A 21,984-nucleotide genomic window follows, 5' to 3' on the forward strand; every position below is an offset into this window, starting at 1 on the left:
AGGTTAATGTAATGGCTTCTGTATGTAATGTTCCACTGTTAAGTTAATGGTTTCGCTGTAGCAGCAATGTTTGGGTTATGACTAGAGATAACGGGACTTTGGAATGCAGGGGCTATCCAACGGGAGAAATGTTGTTCTTTCTTGTGTGTCTGGGCGCTGGGTTTGCTCGCGGTCTTTCATCGGGGAGCATTGGAGAGAGAGGACGCGAATGGAGAGAGTCAGAAGACCACCAGACGGAGTGGTCTGAGGAGTGAGGGTCTGAGGGACGGCTACTCTTGGAGGTCGACGGGAACAAATGAACGAACAGCGAGCTCCAACGATGCGCAATGGACTTTTTCCTTAAAATGTTCCCTTTTACTTTTTATTTTCTTTACTAACCCTCTATCCAGATTAAGATTTATAAAGTTCAATCATTTAATTACATTTGGTGTACTGTCTGATATCTTGCGGTGTGGATTTGTAACTGGGCAATACATCCCGCAGCATGTCAGTTTGGCAGGGCCAGAAGTTGTTTTCCCCCTAGACAAACACGTGCTGGCCGAGCCTGAGGGTTACAAAAGCTAATGGTAGATTTGGTGTTTTGATGTCTAAAATTTTCCTGAATTTTGTGGAAATTGTTAAATGAGGTATCAATGATTTGTTCTGGGATTAAATTCCAACTTTAATTTGACTTGTCGTTTTTCTCAGTACTATAGTTACCCCTCAATTTATGAGGAGGTTGCATTCTAGGAAAATATTTATTTAAAATTACCAAACCATAAAGTCATTTCCCATTGCTTAAAATGTGAATACAAAAGGTAGTTTGTGTTCAGGAGCTCAATTAATCTAATCACCCACATAACTATCTGAAATTAAATGAGAAAAAAATAAGCCAAGCACTTTATATGCTCTTTCAAGATATTCACTGAGTGAAAAATAAAAGATGTCCCTTTCTCTCACCAAAACCCCTTGTTCTTGCCTGGCTCTCTGATTCCACCCCACCCTTAACCCTTTGCTGTTTGGCTTGTAATTCTCTTTCCTGGCCCAATCTTCTGTCCATTCCTTGTGTCTCTACCACCCTGCCATCTCTGCCAAAATCTGCCCCCACCCATCAGGTCTTTGGGCAGTATTGTTCAAATTATCCCCAATATCCCCTCTCCCATCATCAACCGTCTCTCCCTATTACTTTTCTTTGTCTTGCCAGTTCTGTCTTTCACCCTATTCCCACTATCCTACACACCCTGTCTCGCCTCACTCTATCACTCCTTGACAGCAAAATCATGTATAAAGTATTGCAATTGCATACTGTTAAGAGTCGGTTGTATTATAATGAAAATTTTTAAATACAACATCTATAAATGCTGACACCAGTTCTTCACTTGCATTAATTCCATACAATCTGTTTCAGTTTCTGAAGATGTCAACACATTATTTGCTTTAAGTCTGAACTATTTCCTCATTTTATGACTTTTCTGATGTTTGCCTCTGGAGGACCCAAATTTTCTTGGCTTGGAACTCATGAGAACTCTCAACGTAACGTTTATTATTTTTTATTTACTTTCTACTCTATAAACTTTTGGTCATGCTTTTACTCATTTTCGAACTTGCCCAGTTCACAGGTTTACTACTTTCTACTAATGCTATAGATCTCTGAATCTAATTTACTTAACTTTAACTTGTTTATTTCTTATGTCATGGCGTATTAACTGATTATATTGGTCAACACTCATACCTTGAAAATGCTTCACAGTGAAATTGCTAATTACTTCTATGTTGCTGCTTAGTTTCAGACCTAGAAGTTCAGGAAATTACCTCAGATGAATTTTACAAATTTTCCTCTAACCTTCTTGTCTTAGTCTTACTTCGTCTAGACTATGATTATTGCATTATTTTATGTGAAATTCTTTGTACCTCTTGATTACTTCAGTCTATCCAGTGTACAAATTGTTGGGGCTCTAAAACCATGCTCATTTATCCATTTTTATCCATTCTTCCCTTTTATTTATCCTGATTTTACTTCTAGCTTTTACAACCCACAATCACTGCTTGAAACTTCTGTTATGTTTTTTATTCCCCTAATTCTTTCATATTTTATGCTTTTGATACATTCAAGATTCCTAGAATATTTGGTTTACAAACCTTGTCAATGTGTCAATATTTCATTTGATTTCCTGTTGAAATATATATTTTTTAATTGAAATTTTTTATATGTCTGAGCTGTTGAATATGGTTGCTGCATTCAGAAAAAAAGCTGTTTTTAACTTTTAGGTTTTTAATGTTTTCCTTGAATTGGATCCTAATTATTCATGTACTACTATCTCAAAACAGTCTGTCATTCTGTCCCTACCATTAGCCTTTTCTCTTCTATATATCCCATCCTTAATTTGAGTCCTCTTTCATATTATGTTTATAGTTTATAGCCTAATATCCAGCCCTTGGTTAAACTATTCACCAGGATCCTTGTCCTAGTTCACTTTACGTGAAGTCCATTGCTATAGATTAACATAAAAAAACGATCTAGTGCTTTCCCAGTGTATTTGATGAATAAACTCTTCTTGGACTTCCAGCCAGGTACAAGTATCGATTTTAACTGAGCTCCTCGATGCAGGTTTCCACCATGCGTCCCACCTGGCCAATATACAGTGCTCAGTGCTCTGCATTCACAGGGAATCCTGTAACCACCAGCTGTCCTAAGTTCCAGGTCATCTTTGACCCACATGAGCTGTGATTTGAGCTTCAAGGAGTTCAGGAGATGTATCCATTTGGGTTACCCGGAGAAATTGGTGGAAGCAGAACATTGCATTCGCAATGGTCATAGGATTAACTTCAACAGCACAAAACTACTGTGCCATGCCAGTGGCTTTTGGGACCGCCTAGTGATTGAAATAATTCTTGAGGAAAAGAACTTTGACAAAGATGAAGGTCTTGCTTTAAGTAAGAACTGGAATATAATTGTAAACAAGGTGGGACAGCAGAAACCTGATTGGATGAAGACTGACCAATCAGGAGGGATAGACAACGGGGGTAGAAATACCATCGGACTAGACATGCTCAGGCATCATCCCTGATAAAGATGGCAGAGTTTGTCATTGAAAAATCAGTTAAAATCAATACCTGTACCTGAATGGAAGCCCAAAAGACTTTATTCGAATAGATTAACAACTTACAAACTGCGTGTATATCCATATCATTGGCCCATAGTTCAAAACACTTGCTGTAGTATCTGCCTTTGAACCATGGATGTAACTTAGATTTATTCATCACAATCGCAAATTGTATGTGGATAAGAAATCCAGATGTCATTAATTTAAGGATAGCATGTGCCTTTTAGATAAACTTGGTGCACTTCTGGTATCACTCAATCATTCTCACTCTCAGGTACATCCATAGTTTCCTGATTGCTTTGTAAATCTTTGGAGTGGACATCATTCTGGCATCAGGTGGTTCCAATAACTTTCTACTCTGCTGTCTGTATCCTGGACTTCATTTCATCAGTTCTGAGCCAATATTGTTAATTGGATTTGTACTTGGATTTCCACGCACTGCAGTAATGCTACACAATCTGCATTGCTGTTCTTGTAAATTATTTTTACATTAAACTATCCTTTCACTTTTTTTTACGTTAGCTAACTTTTTTTTATCTTGTTCAGTTAGCTGCTTGGTGCCACCTCCAAAGCCTACAGAGTGGGACTAATTGTAATCCCTGTCAATCAAGTATTTGCCATCTTGTGTTGTGTTACTTGTTTTTTTTGCCATCTAAGGATCAACCACTCCTTGCTCTTTACTCCTTTACTAACATCACTTCCCATTCCTCTCTTTAATTCAGCAGAAATTGAATGGGGACTGATTAGGGATAGTCAACAGTGCTCTCTACTTGGTCCAACCAAGCAGAGTCCACTGCCAAGAAGGCCCACCAGCTCCTTTACTTCCTGAGAAAGCTAAAGAAATTTGGCCTGTCCCCTAAAACCCTCACTAATTTTTATAGATGCACCGTAGAAAGCATTCTTCTAGGGCGCATCACAACCTGTTATGGAAGTTGTCCTGTCCAAGACTGGAAGAAGCTGCAGAAGATCGTGAACATGGCGCAGCACATCACACAAACCAATCTTCCGTCCTTGGACTCGCTTTACACCGCATACTGTCGGAGCAGTGCTGCCAGGATAATCAAGGACACGACCCACCACCCAGCCAACACACTTTTCGTCCCTCTTCCCTCCGGGAGAAGGCTCAGGAGTTTGAAGACCCGTACGGCCAGGTTTGGAAACAGCTTCTTTCCAACTGTGATAAGACTGCTGAACGGATTCTGACCGGGATCTGGCCGTACCCTCCAAATATCCGGACCTGCCTCTCGGTTTTATTGCACTACCTTACTTTCCCTTTTCTGTTTTCTATTTAGATTATGAGAACACTCAGTCCTCTTTTATTGTCATTTAGAAATGCATACTTGCATTAAGAAATGATACAATGTTCCTCCAGAGTGATATCACAGAAAAACAGGACAAACCAAAGACTAACACTGACAGAACCACATAATTACAGGTTTCCCCCGCCATCCGAAGGTACAGCATTCCTATGAAATGGTTCGTAAGCCAAAATGTTGTAAAGCGAAGAAGCAATTACCATTTATTTATGTGGGAAAATTTTGTGAGCGTTATAACAGTAACATATAGTAAAAGTAGGAATGATATGATTAATACACAGCCTATATAAAGTAGAAATACTTTTCCACAATCATTGCTGGCACTATTCGCCGAAGCGAAAATCTCACGCAAGCGCTCTCAGCAGAAAATCTCATGCAAGCGCTCTCTGCAGAAACACGGCGCAAGCGCTTTCCAGTAACCTTTAAGCTATGAAGCTGCCAAATCATACCAACTAACACGTAAAAATACACAGCCGCTATAAAATAGAAATAAGGTATGTACAGTGTAGTATCACCGGAATCGGGACAGCACTGAGCACACTGATGATGGTGTGTTAGACCGAGTCGTCGCAGGCTGGGTGGTGCAGTGGCCCCCACCCTCCAGTCCGCCGACTCGATACATTGCCGCAAGGCACGCAGGAGTCCAGCGGTAGCCAGGAGGCACACAACACATGTTTAAGAAAAAAGCCGAAATAAACATGCTAATTAATTAGGTGCTGCCCGACACGTAATTGTCAGCTCAGATCAGTGCCGATTTCCGATTGCATCGCCTCTGATCTGTGCCGACATTTACGTGTGGGGTGGCACCTAATTAATTAGAATGTTTATTTCGGCTTTTTTCTTAAAGATGAGCTGTGTGTCTCCCAGCTAACTTTGCATTCTCCGCGTATCAGTATCTATCCGCGACCTGGGTGTTGGGGTGGTGGGACACTGGGGTGTCATCTCGTCGTCTGTTTCCATTAGAGCAGGCAGCTCATCTTCTCCTATGAATGCCTGCCTCGATGTCGGAAGGTCGAGGTTCGTCGTCTGCTGTGGCTGATGTGGAAGGCTTGCTTGACTGCTGAGCCTCATGCATTTTTCTATCATACAGTTCTTTGTAAGGACTGAAATCATCTTGCAAGTATCCCCTAAACCGACGTACCCTTTCAAAATTAAAGTCATACTTTATCATTGCAGCGAAAATCTCATGCAGTGACTTCACGTTCATTTCGCTACTGCATTCGGTTTCGATTGCTATCCTTTCCCCTTCCAATTGCATCAGCTCTTCATCTATCAGTTCTTGGTCATGGGATGCCAAAACCTCTTCAACATCATCTTTGTCAGCTTCCACAAGTCAAACTCACTTTGTCCTTACTTCGTTCACCACGATCAAAACGCTTAATTGTCTAGTTTTATGCTAAATGTAACGCCCTTACAAGCTCTTTCAGGCTTTTGCAATACCTCAGAACTCATCTTGCCAACGGCTGCTCACAGGCACGTGTTTAAGCAATGCCGTTCCGAATCCGGGGGAGAGCAGCTGCTCAGGGCGCGCGGGGCTTTTTATCGCGCGTTGATATTTTTCGTAACAGTGAAAACACTTTCTGAAAGCGCAAACAGGTTACTAATGTAGGTCTTTCGTAACAGTGAGGTTTCGTAAAGCGAACGTTCGAAAAGCGGGGGAACCTGTATAACATATAGTTACAGCAGTGCAAAGCAATACCATAATTTGATAAAGAACAGACCATGGGCATGGTAAAAATAAAGTCTCAAGTCCCGATCGACTCCCGAGTCCCGATAGCAGGCGGCAAAAGGGAGAAACTTCCTGCCATAAACCTCCAGGCACCGACAACTTGCTGATGTATTGGAAGCACCCGACCACAGCCGACACTGAGTCCGTCCATCTGAAAACTTTGAGCAGCTGGAACAGTTTGTGGTTGGGGTGACTCTGGTCTCCAATGATCCTTTGGGCCCTTTTTACACACCTGTCTTTGTAAATGTCTTGAATAGTGGGAAGTCCACATCTACAGATGCGCTGGGCTGTTTGCACCACTCTCTGCAGAGTCCTGCGATTGTGGGAAGTACAGTTCCCATACCAGGCAGTGGTACAGCCAGTCAGGATGCTCTCAATTGTGCCCTTATAGAAAGTTCTTAGAATTTGAGGGACCATACCAAACTTCTTCAACCGTCTGAGGTGAAAGAGGCGCTGTTGTGCCTTTTTTACCACGCAGCTGGTATGTATAGACCACGTGAGATCCTCGGTGATGTTTATGCCGAGGAACTTAAAGTTGTTTACCCTCTCAACCCCAGATCCATTGACGTCTATAGGGGTTAGCTTGTTTCCATTCCTCCTGTAGTCCACAACTAGCTCCTTTGGTTTTGCGACGTTGAGGGAGAGGTTGTTTTCTTGACACCACTGTGTCAGGGTGATGACTTCTTCTCTGTAGGCTGTCTCATTATTATTTGAGATTAGGCTAATCAATGTAGTGTCATCAGCGAATTTAATTAGCAGATTGGAGCTGTGGATGGCGACAGTCATGGGCATACAGAGAGTAAAGGAGAGGGCTTAGTACACAGCCCTGAGGGGCACCTGTGTTGAGGGTCAGAGGGGCAGAGGTGAGGGAGCCCACTCTTACCACCTGCCAGCAATCTGACAGGAAGTCCAGGATCCAGCTACACAAGGCAGGGTGAAGGCCGAGGTTGCTGAGCTTCTTGTCGAGCCTGGAGGGAATTATGGTGTTGAGTGCTGAACTGTAGTCCTAGAACAGACTTCTCACATAAGTTTATGAGAGATACATATTGTACCATAAGGTAGATACGGTTGTAAAGAAAGCTTTTGGGTCATTGGCCTTCATAAATCAAAGTATTGAGTGCAGGAGTTGGGATGTTATGTTGAAGTTGTATAAGATGTTGGTGATGCCTATTTTGGTCACCTATAGGAAAGATGTCAATAAGATTGAAAGAATGCTGAGAAAAGTTACAAGAATGTTGCCAGGATCTGAGTGATAGGGAAGGGTTTAATAGGTTAGGAGCATAGGAAAATGAGGGGAGATTTGATAGAGCTATACAAAATTATGAGGTGTATAGATAGGGTAAATGCAATCAGGCTTTTTCCACTGAAGTTGAGTGGACAAGGAGAACAGGTCATGGGTTAAAGGGGAAAGATGAAATGTTTAAGGGGAACATGAGGTGAACTTCTTCACTCAATGGGTGGTAAGAGTGTGAAATGAGCACCCAGTGGAAATGGGGTCAGTTTCAACATTTAACAGAAATTTGGATGGGTACAGGGATGGGAGGGGTATGGAGGACTGTGGTGCGGGTGCAGGGCAGTGGGACTAGGCAGACTAGATAGGCTGAAGGGCCTGTTTCATTATTGTACTGTTATACGACTCAATGATTCTAGGTGGAATAATACAACAGGACTGTTGAAATTGTACAAGGAAGACACTTTTGGCAGCAGACCTGATTTTAATAATGAGCAGTGTGAAATCTTGCAATGCTTAGATGTGTTTTGCTCTTCAGCCCCTTTGAGATGAAGGCCAAAATCGATTTTCTTTTTGATATGTTTATATCTATGCTCAAGTTTTCCTTTTGTGAGCTTGATTGCCCAATTTTCTTTGGTTCTCCATAATTTCTAGTTTCTTACTATGAAAGAAAAATTGTGACTTGTTTTTGATTCAAGTAAACATTTGCCTCTTCAGTAATTTAAATATCCAACATCGTCATAGAATTAATCTGTTACTTTCTAAGTATGACTATGACTAAACCCTTCTGTCTTCCTTATCAGTTATTCTTTATGTCTTAATGTAGTTGAGATGTATGTAACTGACTGAATGATATCTGTTTATGTTGTAGCTTGTATTGCCAACTAAGAAGTGGAAGGAGATGCCCTTTGATATATACTTTCTTTTCTCCTTAATGAACAGCTTTATAATTTGCTTACTATATCTTAAATTCTACATAGATTTAGTGCACATTGTAGACTTCAATTCCATTTTTATTGAAAATCATAATAAAGATAGCAGGCATAAACCAAACATTTGCATATTTGTTAAATATATGCACTACTTAACTGATTAGCACCATTGAACAAGTACGCTGTCTGTTTCTGGTGGAAGCTGTGATCATTTCATACAAAATGCAAGGTGCATCATATAAAACTACCAGGATTAAAGTGCCTCCAAACTACTAAAACACTAACTGATGCACTGAAAATTGTCAATTTTCCCCAGATTTGGTCAAGGTTTTGATTCTCCTTTAGTTTCTTCTATGAGACCCTCACACATGGGTGGGTATGATCAATATGACAGTGCAACCGGCTGTAACATCCATTAGTGTTCAGAGATGCGGAAAACAGTGGAGCAGTGAGCAGTGATTCAATATTGCAAAACAATAAAACGTGAAAACTTTGAAGGGAGGTGAATAGGCACTGTACATACTTTGATAATAACTTTACTTTGAACTTTTGAAAAATAATTTACATGTATTTTTGTTACTTGATATTCTAGGTGAATTTGGTTTCATTGGATGGAAAAAAAATGTTTTTGAAAGCAGCTGCAATTTCAGAATTTTTTTTCGATGGGTAACCCAGTATTTGTGAAATTCAAAATGTTGATGTTTCCGTCAATAAATGAGAACACTTCGGAGGAAGTGTACTATCATCCAAATTAGAACGTTTGATGATTCCAAATAGTATTTAAGACTAATACTGGAATGATTAAGCAGGTTAGGCAGCATCTATGAAGGGAATGAACAGTCAATGTTTCAGGCAGAGATAGTTCTTCCATGTGAGGTGGTGCTTCACCTGTGAGTCTGTCAGTGTCATTTATTACATCCAGTGCCCCTGGTACATGTTCCTCTACATTGGTGAGACCCTACACAGATTGGGGGACTGCCTCTTCGAACACCTTCTCTCTGACCTCTGCTATAGCCAGGATCTCCCAGCAGGCATACATTTCAATTCCACTTTCCATTTCCACACTGGAATGGCTGTCCACAGCCTCCGCTATTGCCATGCCAAGGCCAGGCACAGGTTGGATGAGCAACAGCTCAGATTCCATCTTGGTAGTCTCCAAGCTAGTGGCATCAACATTGATTTCTCTAACTTCTGGTAACCACTCCATTCTGTTTTCTTTCCCATCCCCTCACCACCTTTGTTTTCTCTCATGCCTATGGCCCCCTTATTCCTTTGCCTTTTCTCTTCATCTTCACTGCCCTCATAACCTGCTATCGCCTCCTTTTAGTTCCCCAACTCCTCTTTATTCCATGGTCTAATATTCACTGCTTTCAGATTCCTCCTTCTTTAGTACTTTGCCTTTTCTATCTATCACCTCCCAGCTTCTCACATTATTCCCTTTCAATACTCCTTTCCCTCACTCACCTACCTTTCCCCCTCACCTGGTCTCACCTATTACCTGTTAGCTTGTGCTCCTTTCCCTCCGCCTTTATTTTGGCTTCTAACCTCTTGCTTTCCAATCCCGGTGAAGGATCTCAGATCAAAATGTCAACTGTTCATTTTCCTTCATGGATGCCCCCTGACCAGCTGAGCTCCTTCAGCATTTAGTGTGTGTGTTCCTCAATTAATGCACTATTTTTGTGGCAATGGTAAAGTTCCTGATTTTCTTTTGCTTTCAGACTGAAGAAAATGACATGGCTATTGTAACAGATCTGAACATTATTTTGGAATTAAGTGATGTTTGTGATTTGAGCAGATTTATATCCAGGTAAGATTTCACAATTAAAAGTCATGACCAACTGTATGGTATTGTTTTCCTCTTTGTCAATTAACTGATCGAGTACACTCTTGCTCTACCACTATCAAGAAATAATCATTTTACATTTCATTCTGTTTATACTTATCAGCTACCATTTCAGTTTACACTAAACCATTGAACACTGACTTTAAATAATTTCATGTGCCCTTGTGTATTTCAAGAAAGATATTCAATTGGCTTCAATGATCCTATGCTGTGAATCTGGCGAAAACCACTCTACCTTGTGGTGAGGTCACTAAGCATTGAGCTTGTTACCCAGAGATCTTTTTCAGCTAGCAAGAGCTGCGTGGCCAAGGAAGAAGTCCAAAAACACATCCAAAAACAAGTGATGAAAGAAGCAACAGGATCGGGTACTGCCTGTCTTGATGAATGGTCCATTGTTCATGGTTGCAATCAAGGAATCAATACCTGAGTTAGTGATAGGTATGGTATCAGTTAAGTGTTCAAGACAAACTTCTTACCCGAGAAATTGGAGAATGATCATGACATCTCACAGGCGAAGTGGCAATATGTCCAGTCAAGATGGCGCCTGTGTATAACACACCTTTGGTTGATATCTTCTGGATAGATCATGAAACCATCTTTTTCACTTCTTTTATGTCTTTAATGTTTGTTTCTTGTCTTGAATATGATTCTGGACCTGTTGGAGCCTGTGTTTTGCTGTTTGGAGAATGTTTGGGTGCTTCAGTGCTCTGCAGTCTCCGAGAGGATTCCAGGTGGCAGAGGCAGTGTCAGTGAACTTCGTGGCAAGAAAGCTGCAGGATGGCGTGCGAGCCGATGTTTGACCCCATTTTGTCGATTGCAGCTTCCATTGTTTGCCAATTAAAGCGATGAGGGCGATTGAAACATCAAGGCGTGTGCAGAAGTTTGGAGATTGTTTGGATGTTCCAGCACTCTGTGGTCTCCAAGAAAGTTCAGGGACGCAGAGGTAGCATGTGCGAACCTCATAGTGGGTTGGCTGCAGGACAGGGCACAAGCCGATGTTTGGCTCCATCCTGCTGCTGAAAGCACCCATTGTTCGCTGATTAAAGCAATGAGGGAGATTGAAGCATCGAAGCGAGTGCAGAGGGTGAGCGCTGACTGCTTGCCTTTTGATTAGTTGCTCTGCACCGGAGAGGGGAGGGACTGCCGCTGTGCCCTGAGAGCGTTGTCCAGGTTTTTTTTCCCCTGCGTTTTGGATTTGGAGTTTGAACTATAGACTCTTCTTTTCAGACTTATAGTTTTTATATTTTGTGGGTTTTTTTTTTCGATCTTCTGGGTTTTTTTGTGCAGGGTGGGGGTTTTGGGGGTTACATAGAAACATAGAAAATAGGCGCCGGAGTAGGCCATTCGGGCCTTCGAGCCTGCACCGCCATTCAGTATGATCATGGCTGATCATCCAACTCAGAACCCTGTACCAGCCTTCCCCCCATACCCCCTGATCCCTTTAGCCAGAAGGGCCATATCTAACTCCCTCTTAAATATAGCCAATGAACTGGCCTCAACTGTTTCCTGTGGCAGGGAATTCCACAGATTCACCACTCTCTGTGTGAAGAAGTTTTTCCTAATCTCGGCCCTAAAAGGCTTCCCCTTTATCCGCAAACTGTGACCTCTCGTTCTGGACTTCCCCAACATCGGGAACAATCTTCCTGCATCTAGCCTGTCCAATCCCTTTAGGATTTTATATGTTTCAATAAGATTCCCCCTCAATCTTCTAACTTCCAACGAGTGTAAGCCTAGTCGATCCAGTCTTTCATCATATGAAAGTCCTGCCATCCCAGGAATCAATCTGGTGAACCTTCTTTGTACTCCCTCTATGGGAAGGATGTCTTTCCTCAGATTAGGGGACCAAAACTGCACACAATACTCCAGGTGTGGTCTCACCAAGGCCTTGTACAACTGCAGTAGTACCTCCCTGCTCCTGTACTCGAATCCTCTTGCTATAAATGCCAGCATACCATTCGCCTTTTTCACCGCCTGCTGTACCTGCATGCCCACTTTCAATGACTGGTGTATAATGACACCCAGGTCTCGTTGCACCTCCCCTTTTCCTAATCGGCCACCATTCAGATAATAATCTGTTTTCCTATTTTTGCCACCAAAGTGGATAACCTCACATTTATCCACATTAAATTGCATCTGCCATGAACTTGCCCATGGCAGATGTTGATGTGCCTATTCCAGGGTTGATGTGCCTATTCCTTTTTTTTTCGGGGAGGTTAGATTTTGCGGTCAATGATCCTGTTGCCTTTCCTTTCTTGGGTTTGTGACTACTTGGAGAATTGATGGATTTCAGAGATGTATACTTTGATGATAAGTGAATATTTGAACCTTTGAATTCCAGACTAAACTTGAATCAACAAAAGATACCTGTCAGTTATTCAGTTATGGCAGGGCTTGAATACTGTCACCCCTGATGAAATTAAATCAAATGACATAGGCATCACAGGGCTTTACTTCTAGATGAGCTCAATGTTTGCTTTGACCGTCAAAACAGGATCTCCCACGGCCCCCAATGATCCTGTGATTTCAGTCCTTTGAGGCAAATGTACAATCATCCAGCTCAGACGGGGTATCTGGCCAAATACTGAAGACCTGTGCTGATCAACTGGCTGGAGTGTCCTCTCTTCAGCATTCTGAGGTACCCACATGCTTCAAGCAGGCTTCAGTTATACCTGTGTCTAAGAAGAATGTAGCAACCTGTCACAATGACTGTCATCAGTAGCAATTACATCCATAGTGATAAAGTGTTTTGAGAGGCTGGTGATGAAACATATTATCTGATGCTGATAAGTGAATTGGATCCACTGCAATTTGCCTACCAGAGCAACAGATCCACAGTAGATGCCATCTGATTGGCTCTTCACTCAACTCTGGAACATCTAGATAGCAAAGATGCATGCATTAGGATGCTCTTTATGGGCTGCAGTTCAGCATTCAATACCATCATTCCCTCAAAACTAATCATAAGCTTCGATCAGTAATCAATAAGGTGTACTGTGTTAATGGAGATCATGTAGCAGATCTGTTACACAATCTCCATCAACACAGGTCCACCACAAGACTATGTGCTTAGCCCCCTGCTCTACTCGCTTTACACATATAACTGTGTGTCTAAGCGCAGCTCCAATGCTCTTTTCAAGTTTGCTGATGACACAACTGTGCCAAGTCGGAATATAGGAGGGAGACTGAAAATCTGCCTAAGTTGTGCCATAACAACAATTTCTTACTCGATGTTAGCAAGACCAAGGAGCTGATTATTGATTTCAGGAGGAGGAAACCAGAGGTCCATGAGCCATTCTTCATAGGAGGATCAAAAGAGGAGAGGGTCAACAACTTTAAATGCTTTTATATTGGAGGACCTGACCTCCAATCCACTGTGCTTACAGTGCCCAACCTGTGAGCACAGCTACAAAGAAGGAACAGCAGGACCTCTACTTTAGAAGTTTGTGAAGGTTTGGCATGACATCTAAAACTTCAAACTTCTATAGATGTATGATGGAGAGTATATTGACTGGCTGCAGTCAGGTATAGAAACACCAACACCAACACCCTTGTATGGAAAATCCTACATAAAGTATTGGATACGACCCAGTCCATCATGGATAAAGTCCTCTACACGAAACGTTATTGCAGGAAAACAGCGTCCATCATCAGGGATCCCCCACCCAGGTAATGCTCTCTTCTGCCATCAGGAAGAAGGTACAGGAGCCTCAGGATTTGTACCACCAGGTTCAGGAACAGTTATTGCCCATGAACCATCAGGCTATAGTTGCCAAAGGACCTAGGGTAATGGATGAACTGAAGGAAATTTATATTAGGCAGGAAATGGTGTTGGATAGACTGTTGGGTCTGAAGGCTGATAAGTCCCCGGGACCTGATGGTCTGCATCCCAGGGTACTTAAGGAGGTGGCTTTAGAAATCGTGGACGCATTGGTAATCATTTTCCAATGTTCTATAGATTCAGGATCAGTTCCTGTGGATTGGAGGGCAGCTAATGTTATCCCACTTTTCAAGAAAGGAGGGAGAGAGAAAACAGGGAATTATAGACTGGTTAGCCTGACGTCAGTGGTGGGAAAGATGCTGGAGTCAATTATAAAAGATGAAATAGCAGCATATTTGGATAGCAGTAACAGGATCGGTCCAAGTCAGCATGGATTTACGAAGGGGAAATCATGATTGACTAATCTTCTGGAATTTTTTGAGGATGTAACTATGAAAATGGACAAGGGAGAGCCAGTGGATGTAGTGTACCTGGACTTTCAGAAAGCCTTTGATAAAGTCCCACATAGGGGATTAGTGGGCAAAATTAGGGCACATGGTATTGGGGGCAGAGTACTGACATGGATTGAAAATTGGCTGGCTGACAGGAAAGTAGTGATTAACGGGTCTCTTTTGGAATGGCAGGCGGCGACCAGTGGGGTACCGCAGGGTTCAGTGCTGGGACTGCAGCTGTTTACAATATATATTAATGATTTAGAAAAGGGAATTAAAAGTAACATTAGCAAATTTGCAGATGACACAAAGCTGGGTGGCAGTGTGAAATGTGAGGAGGATGTTATGAGAATGCAGGGTGACTTGGACAGGCTGGATGAGTGGGCGGATGCATGGCAGATGCAGTTTAATGTGGATAAATGTGAGGTTATCCCCTTTGGTGGTAAGAACAGGAAGGCAGGTTATTATCTAAATGGAGTCAAGTTAGGAAAAGGGGAAGCACAACGAGATCTAGGTGTTCTTGTACTTCAGTCACTGAAAGCAAGCATGCAGGTACAGCAGGCAGTGAAGAAAGTTAATGGCAGCTGGCCTTCATAACAAGGGGAATTGAGTATAAGAGCAAAGAGGTCCTTCTGCAGCTGTACAGGGCCCTGATGAGACCACACCTGGAGTATTGTGTGCAGTTTTGGTCTCCAAATTTGAGGAAGGACATTCTTGCTATTGAGGGAGTGCAGCGTAGTTTCACAAAGTTAATTCCCGGGATGGCGGGACTGTCATATGTTGAAAGATTGGAGCGACTGGGCTTGCATACACTGGAATTTAGAAGGATGAAAGGGGATCTGATTGAAACATATAAGATGTTCCCGCTGATGGGTGAGTCCAGAACCAGAGGCCACAGTTTAAGAATAAGGGGTAGGCCATTTAGAACGGAGTTGAGGAAAAACTTTTTCACCCAGAGAGTGGTGGATATGTGGAATGCTCTGCCCCAGAAGGCTGTGGAGGCCAAGTCTCTGGATGTTTTCAAGAAAGAGATGGATAGAGCTCTTAAAGATAGCGGAATCAAAAGTTATGGGGATAAGGCAGGAACTGGATACTGATTGTGGATGATCAGCCATGATCACAGTGAATGGCGGTGCTGGCTCGAAGTGCTGAATGGCCTACTCCTGCACCTATTGTCTATTGTCTTGGACCAAAGAGGATAACTACACTCTACTTGCCTCATCAATGAAATGTTCACATGACCTGTGGACTCACTTTCATCTCACATTCTCGATATTTAATGCTTGTTTATTTATTATTATTATTTCTTCTTGTGTTTGCACAGTTTGTTGAGTTTGTTGTCTTTTGCTTACTGATTGAATGCCCAAGTTGGAGTGGTCTTCCATTGATTCTGTTATGGTTATTATTCTGTTACGGATTAATGAAGTATGCCCACAAGAAAATGAATCTCAGGATTGTATATGGTGACATATTTGTACTTTGATGATAAATTTACTTTGGCCTTTGGCACTCCTGATATGTCTCATAAAATAGTGCAAATCTTTTAGTGAGTCAGAAGTAAGATAGAAACACAGAAAACTTACAGCACAATACGGGCCCTTTGGCCCACAATGCTGTGCCGAACATGTACTTTAGAAATTACATAGGATTACCCATAGCCCTCTATTTTTCTAAGCTCCGTGTACCTATCTAGTAGTCTCTTAAAAGACCCTATTGTATCCACCTCCGCCACCATCGCTGGCAGCCCATTCCACAGACTCACCACTCTCTGCATAAAAAAAAACTTACCCCTGACATCTCTGTACCTACTTCCAAGCACCTTAAAACTGTGCCCTTTCGTGCTAGCCATTCCAGCCCTGGGAAAAAGCCTCTGACTATCTACACAATCAATGCCTCTCATTATCTTATACACCTCTATCAGGTCACCTCTCATCCTCTGCTGCTTCAAGAAGAAAAGGCTGAGTTCACTCAACCTATCTCATAAAGCAGGCTACCCAATCCAGGCAACATGCTTGTAAATCTCCTCTGCACCCTTTCTATGGTTTCTACATCCTTCCTGTACTGAGATGACCAGAACTGAGCACAGTACTCCAAGTGGAGTGTATATAGCTGTAACATTACCTCTTGGCTCTTAAACTCAATCCCACGGTTGATGAAGGCCAATGCACTGTATGCCTTCTTAACCACAGAGTCAACCTGTGCAGCAGCTTTGAGTATCCTATGGACTCAAACCCCAAGATCCCTCTGATACTCCACACTGCCAAGAGTCTTACCATTAATGCTATATTCTGCCATCATATTTGACCTACCAAAATGAACCACCTCACACTTATATGGGTTGAACTCCATCTGCCACTTCTCAGCCCAGTTTTGCATCCTATCGATGTCCCGCTGTAACCTCTGACAGCCCTCCACACTATCCACAACACCCCCAACCTTTGTGTCATCAGCAAATTTACTAACCCATCCCTCCACTTCCTCATCCAGGTTATTTATAAAAATCAAAAGAGAAGGGGTCCCAGAACAGATCCCTGAGGCACACCACTGGTCACTGACCTCCATGCAGAATATGACCCGTCTACACCCACTTATTGCCTTCTGTGGGCAAGCCAATTCTGGATCTACAAAGCAAGGTCCCCTTGGATCCCATGCCTCCTTACTTTCTCAATAAGCTTTGTATGAGGTACCTTATCAAATGCCTTGCTGAAGTCCGTATACACTACATCTACTGCTCTACCTTCATCAGTCTGTTTAGTCACATCCTCAAAAAATTCAATCATGCTCGTAAGGCACGACCTGCCTTTGACAAAACCATGCTGACTATTCCTAATCATATTAAGCCTCTTCAAATGTTCATAAATCCTGCCTCTCAGGATCTTTTCTATCAACTTACCAACCACTGAAGTAAGACCCACTGGTCTATAATTTCCTGGGGTATCTCTACTCACTTTCTTGAATAAGAGAACAACATCTGCAACCCTTTAATTCTCTGGAACGTCTCCTGTCCCTATTGATGATGCAAAGATCATCACCGGAGGCTCTAGCAATCTCCTCCCTCACCTCCCACAGTAGTCTGGGGTACATTTCGTCCGGTCCCAGAGACTTAGCCAACTTAATGCTTTCTAAAAGCTCCAGCTCATCCTCCTTCTTAATATCTATATGCTCAAGCTTTTCAGATTGCTGCAAGTCATCCCTACAATCGCCAAGATCCTTTTCTGCAGTGAATACTGAAGCAAAGTATTCATTAAATACCTCAGCCATCTCCTCCGGTTTCATACACACTTTACCACTGTCACAGTTGATTGGTCCTATTCCCTCACATCTTATCCTCTTGCTCTTCGCATACTTGTAGAATGCCTTGGGGTTTTCCTTAATCCTGCTTGCCAAGGTCTTCTCATGTCCCCTTCTGGCTCTGCTAATTTCATTTTTAAACTCTTCCCTGCTAGCTTTATAATCTTCCAGATTTCTATCATTACCTAGTTTCTTGAACCTTTCGTAAGCTTTTCGTTTCTTCTTGAGTAGATTTTCAACAGTCTTTGTACATCACGGTTCCTGTACCTTACCATCCTTTCCTTGTCTCATTGGAACATGCCTATGTGGAACAAATATCCCCTGAACATTTCTGCAATACATTACACTGAGAACATCTGTTCCCAATTTATGCTTCCAACTTCCTGCCTGATAGCTTCATATTTCCCCTTACTCCAATTAAATGTTTCCCTAACCTGTCTGCTCCTATCCCTCTCCAATACTATGGTAAAGGAGATAGAATTGTGATCACTCTCCAAAATGCTCTCCCTCTGAGATACCAGGTTCATTTCCCAATACCAGATCAAATACAGCCTCTCCTCTTGTAGGCTTATCTACATAGTGTATCAGGAAACCTTCCTGAACACACCTAACAAACTCTACCCCATCTAAACCCCTTGCTCTAGCGAGGTGCCAATCAATATTTGGGAAATAAAAATCTCCCACCACGACAACCCTGTTATTATTACACCTTTCCAGAATCTGTCTCCCTATCTGTTCCTCAATGTCTCTGTTACTATTGGGTGATCTATAAAAATCACCCAGTAGCGTTATTGACCCCTTCCTGTTTCTACCTTCCACCCACAGTGACTCAGTAGACAATCCCTCCATGGCTTCCTCCTTTTTTGCACCTGTGACATTATCTCTGATCAGCAGTGCCACATCCCCATCTCTTTTGCCTCCCTCCCTGTCCTTTCTGAAACATCTAAAGCCTGGCTCTTGAAGTAACCATTCCTGCCCCTGAGCCATCCAAGTCTCTGCAATGGCCACAACATCATAGCTCCAAGTACTGATCCACGCTCTAAGCTCATCCACTTTGTTCATGATGCTTCTTACATTAATATAGATGCATCTCAAGCTAGTGGTCTGAGCGCATCCCTTTTCAATCACCTGCCTATCCTCCCTCTTGCATTGTCTCCAAGCTTTCTCTATTTGTGAGCCAACCGCCCCTTTCTCCATCTCTTCAGTTCGGTTCCCACCCCCCAGCAATTCTAGTTTAACCTCTCCCCAATAGCCTTAGCAAACCTCCCTGCCAGGATGTTGGTCCCCCTTGGATTCAAGTGCAACCGGTTTCTTTTGTACAGGTCATGCCTGCCCCAAAAGAGGTCCCAATGATCCAGAAATCTGAATCCCTGCCCCCTGCTCTAATCCCTCAGCCTCACATTTATCCTCCACGTCCCTCTATTCCTATACTCACTGTCGTGTGGCACAGGCAGTAATCCCGAGATTTCTACTTTTGAGGTCCCGCTTCTCAACTTCCTTTCTAGCTCCCTGGAGTCTGTTTTCGGGGCCTCCTCCCTTTTCCTACCTATGTCCTTGGTACCAATATATACCACAGCCTCTGGCTGTTCACCTTCCCACTTCAGGATATCGTGGATGTGATCAGAATGATCCTGGACCCTGGCACCTAGGAGACAAACTACCATCTGTATTTCTTTCCTGCGTCCGCAGAATCTCCTGTCTGATCCCCTAACAGATCCCCTAACAATAGAGTCCCCTATTACTTCTGCCTTCTTCCTTTCCCTACCCTTCTGAGCCAAAGGGTCAGACTCTGTGCCAGAGGCATGGCAACTGTTGCTTCCCCCAGGTAGGTACTCTTCCCCCCCCCAACCCCCAAAAGTACTCGGACGGGAGTACTTATTGTTAAGGGGGACAACCACAGGAGTACTCTCTAGTATCTGACTCTTGCCCTTCCCTTTCCTGACTAGTACCCACTTATCTGCCTCCCAAGGTCCCGGTGTGACTACTTGTTTATAGCTCCTCTCTATCATCTCCTCACTTTCCCTGACCAGACGAAGGTCTTCGAGCTGCATCTCCAGTTCCCTAACGTGTTCCCTAAGGAGCTGCAGCGTGACGCACCTGGTGCAGATGTGGCCGTCCGGGAAGCTGAGAGTCTCCCAGGCATCCCACATCCAACACCCAGTTCAGAACACCAGCCTCACAGACATACTTCCTGTTTCTATTCTATACAATTAACGTACTTCGCCTCGACCCGTTATTGCTGTAGCTCCTTTGAGCCAAAGCCCTCCTACTCTGTCTACCTCTACTCCGTTGCCCGCTGTCTCCTTTTAATCTCTCCCCACTGGTCTAACTCGCTGACATCCATGCTCTTGCACAGTCCTTCCTTAATCAAAATGTCAGAAGTAAGATGTTCATTGCAAAACTTCTAGTCTCTTATTTTTGTGACAGGTTCAGCTGAGTTTGTTCACTGTGGAGGAATAATTGATAGTTTTTGCTGTTGAGTACTTGGAGGTCATGCTTAAATACTCTGTTTAAGATAGATGTTGCCAGAAATCTTCCTTTCCACTTGCCAACGCAAGCTTAAATGTTTTCCCAGTTAGTTTCATATTGACATGCTGGCAGTATTCCTTTACTTAGGATCCAATCACAAACAAGGGAAAATCTGCAGATGCTGAACACACACAAAATGCTGGGGGAACTCAGCAGGCCAGGCGGCATCTATGGAAAAGAGTAGAAGAATCCTGCTGAAGGAACTTGGCTCAAAACGATGACTGTACTCTTCTCCATAGATGCTGCCTGGCCTGCTAAGTTCCTCCAGCATTTTGTGTGTGTTGCTTCACCTAGGATAATAGTTTGTACCTTTGTGGTGAACTCCATTTTGAATGTCATCTGGCATGGCTTTGGAACCTTACTTCGGGGTATGAGTTTTTGTTTGCAGATGGAAACACTGGGTTTTGCTTTGATGATGTCTGTATGGAATTTGTGCTTTTCTCTCCCCTGTAACTGTGTGAGTCTTACTGGGTATGCCACCTTTCCTTCCATGTCTTAAAATGTGCTGTTTGGTAGGTCACTGGTGGTACCTACATCAGGGGAAGGGGGTTGCTGGACCTATGAGTAAGAATAAGTGCATGGAAAAAAGTGGAGTAATTTGATAAGAGTCCTTTTGAGAGCCAGTATAGAATCAGTGGGCTGAATGGCTTCTCCTATGTTATTAGAAAATATAATTATCATGAAAAAACCTCCAGAGTGCAGTCTTTGAGTCAAACTCATTTTATTAATGCTGATACTTAATCTCTTAGCTGCTATAGGTGGCCTTTTGTCTGAGATACTAGTGTAGCATCATTTTCATAGATCAACTCCCTGAAAAGTTTTATGTGCCCATTGTAGCTAAAGGCTGATTTATACTTGTGCGTACCAGTTTACACCGTAGCCTACACAAGTGGGCTACACAGTTCTGAGCATTTATACTTGTGAGTTGGTGTGTCTGTGTCGCTCTGCAATTCACCGCCAAAGTGCTAGTTGGTGGTGGGGTTTCTACGCCACTGTGTTGAGTTTCTTCGTGTTGAAACTCAACATGAAGAAACTCAAACTTCAAACAATGGTGACTGAAACTGAAGGAGGGTGAATTTTCTGTGCTTGTCCAGCCACTGAGAGACTTGGACGAGGAAATGCATTTCAAATATTCTCGGATGTCAGCATGTAGATTTAACGATTTGGTTCATCATCTCCAACCATTTATTTCGCATCAGTGTATGCACAGTATACTCAGAGACTGGCAATCACTATACGAGTTTTAGCTTCAGGTGGAAGTCAACAGGCTGTAGCAGCCAGCTACAAACTGGCATCAAGCACAGGGTCCTCCATAATTTCAGAGGTCTGTAAAGCTTTATGGAAAGCATTGCAGCCAGAGTTCCTTCCCTGCCCTTCAGTCACCCAATGGGAAGCTATTGCAGCGTAGGAGGAAATGTGATGCTACCGAGTGGACCAATCACAGTTGTTGCGGTCTGTGTTGCCGCAACGCGTGGTTACATTTTTGGGGAGGTGCACGTCAGGCTACGGCATAGGGTACATGGCTATGCCGTACCTACGGCGTCGATTTGACGCACAAGTATAAATTGGCCTTCGCCCTACACATCATGTAGCTGTGAAAAAAATCGATCTCATTTTGCAGCTTCAGCAATCAGCCTCTTTACTAACTTCAACTGTCCCCACTCAAACAATTAGTGTCTCATTGAGTCTGATAAGATCTAAATGTAATAGGCTTTTCTCTTTTGTTCATGGCATTCCTGTTGCAGCTGTTAAATTGTTTTAAATGTGGATCTCATGGTTCTAAAACAGCTTGTGGATTTTTGAATTACTTGGGGAATTCTG

General features: G+C 42.9%; 1 protein-coding gene across 1 annotated transcript in view; it reads left to right on the forward strand.

The window, feature by feature from the left end:
• Positions 1-21,984, forward strand: part of cenpp (centromere protein P) — a 289,475-nt gene that overhangs the window by 28,124 nt on the left and 239,367 nt on the right. The window contains exon 5 of the mRNA XM_063067576.1: positions 10,010-10,098. Within this exon, the coding sequence (XP_062923646.1) occupies positions 10,010-10,098 (89 nt within the window). The remainder of the gene's footprint in view (positions 1-10,009; positions 10,099-21,984) is intronic.

The sequence above is a fragment of the Mobula hypostoma genome, chromosome 15, assembly GCF_963921235.1.
Source record: "Mobula hypostoma chromosome 15, sMobHyp1.1, whole genome shotgun sequence".
In the NCBI taxonomy this organism is placed as follows: domain Eukaryota; kingdom Metazoa; phylum Chordata; class Chondrichthyes; order Myliobatiformes; family Myliobatidae; genus Mobula; species Mobula hypostoma.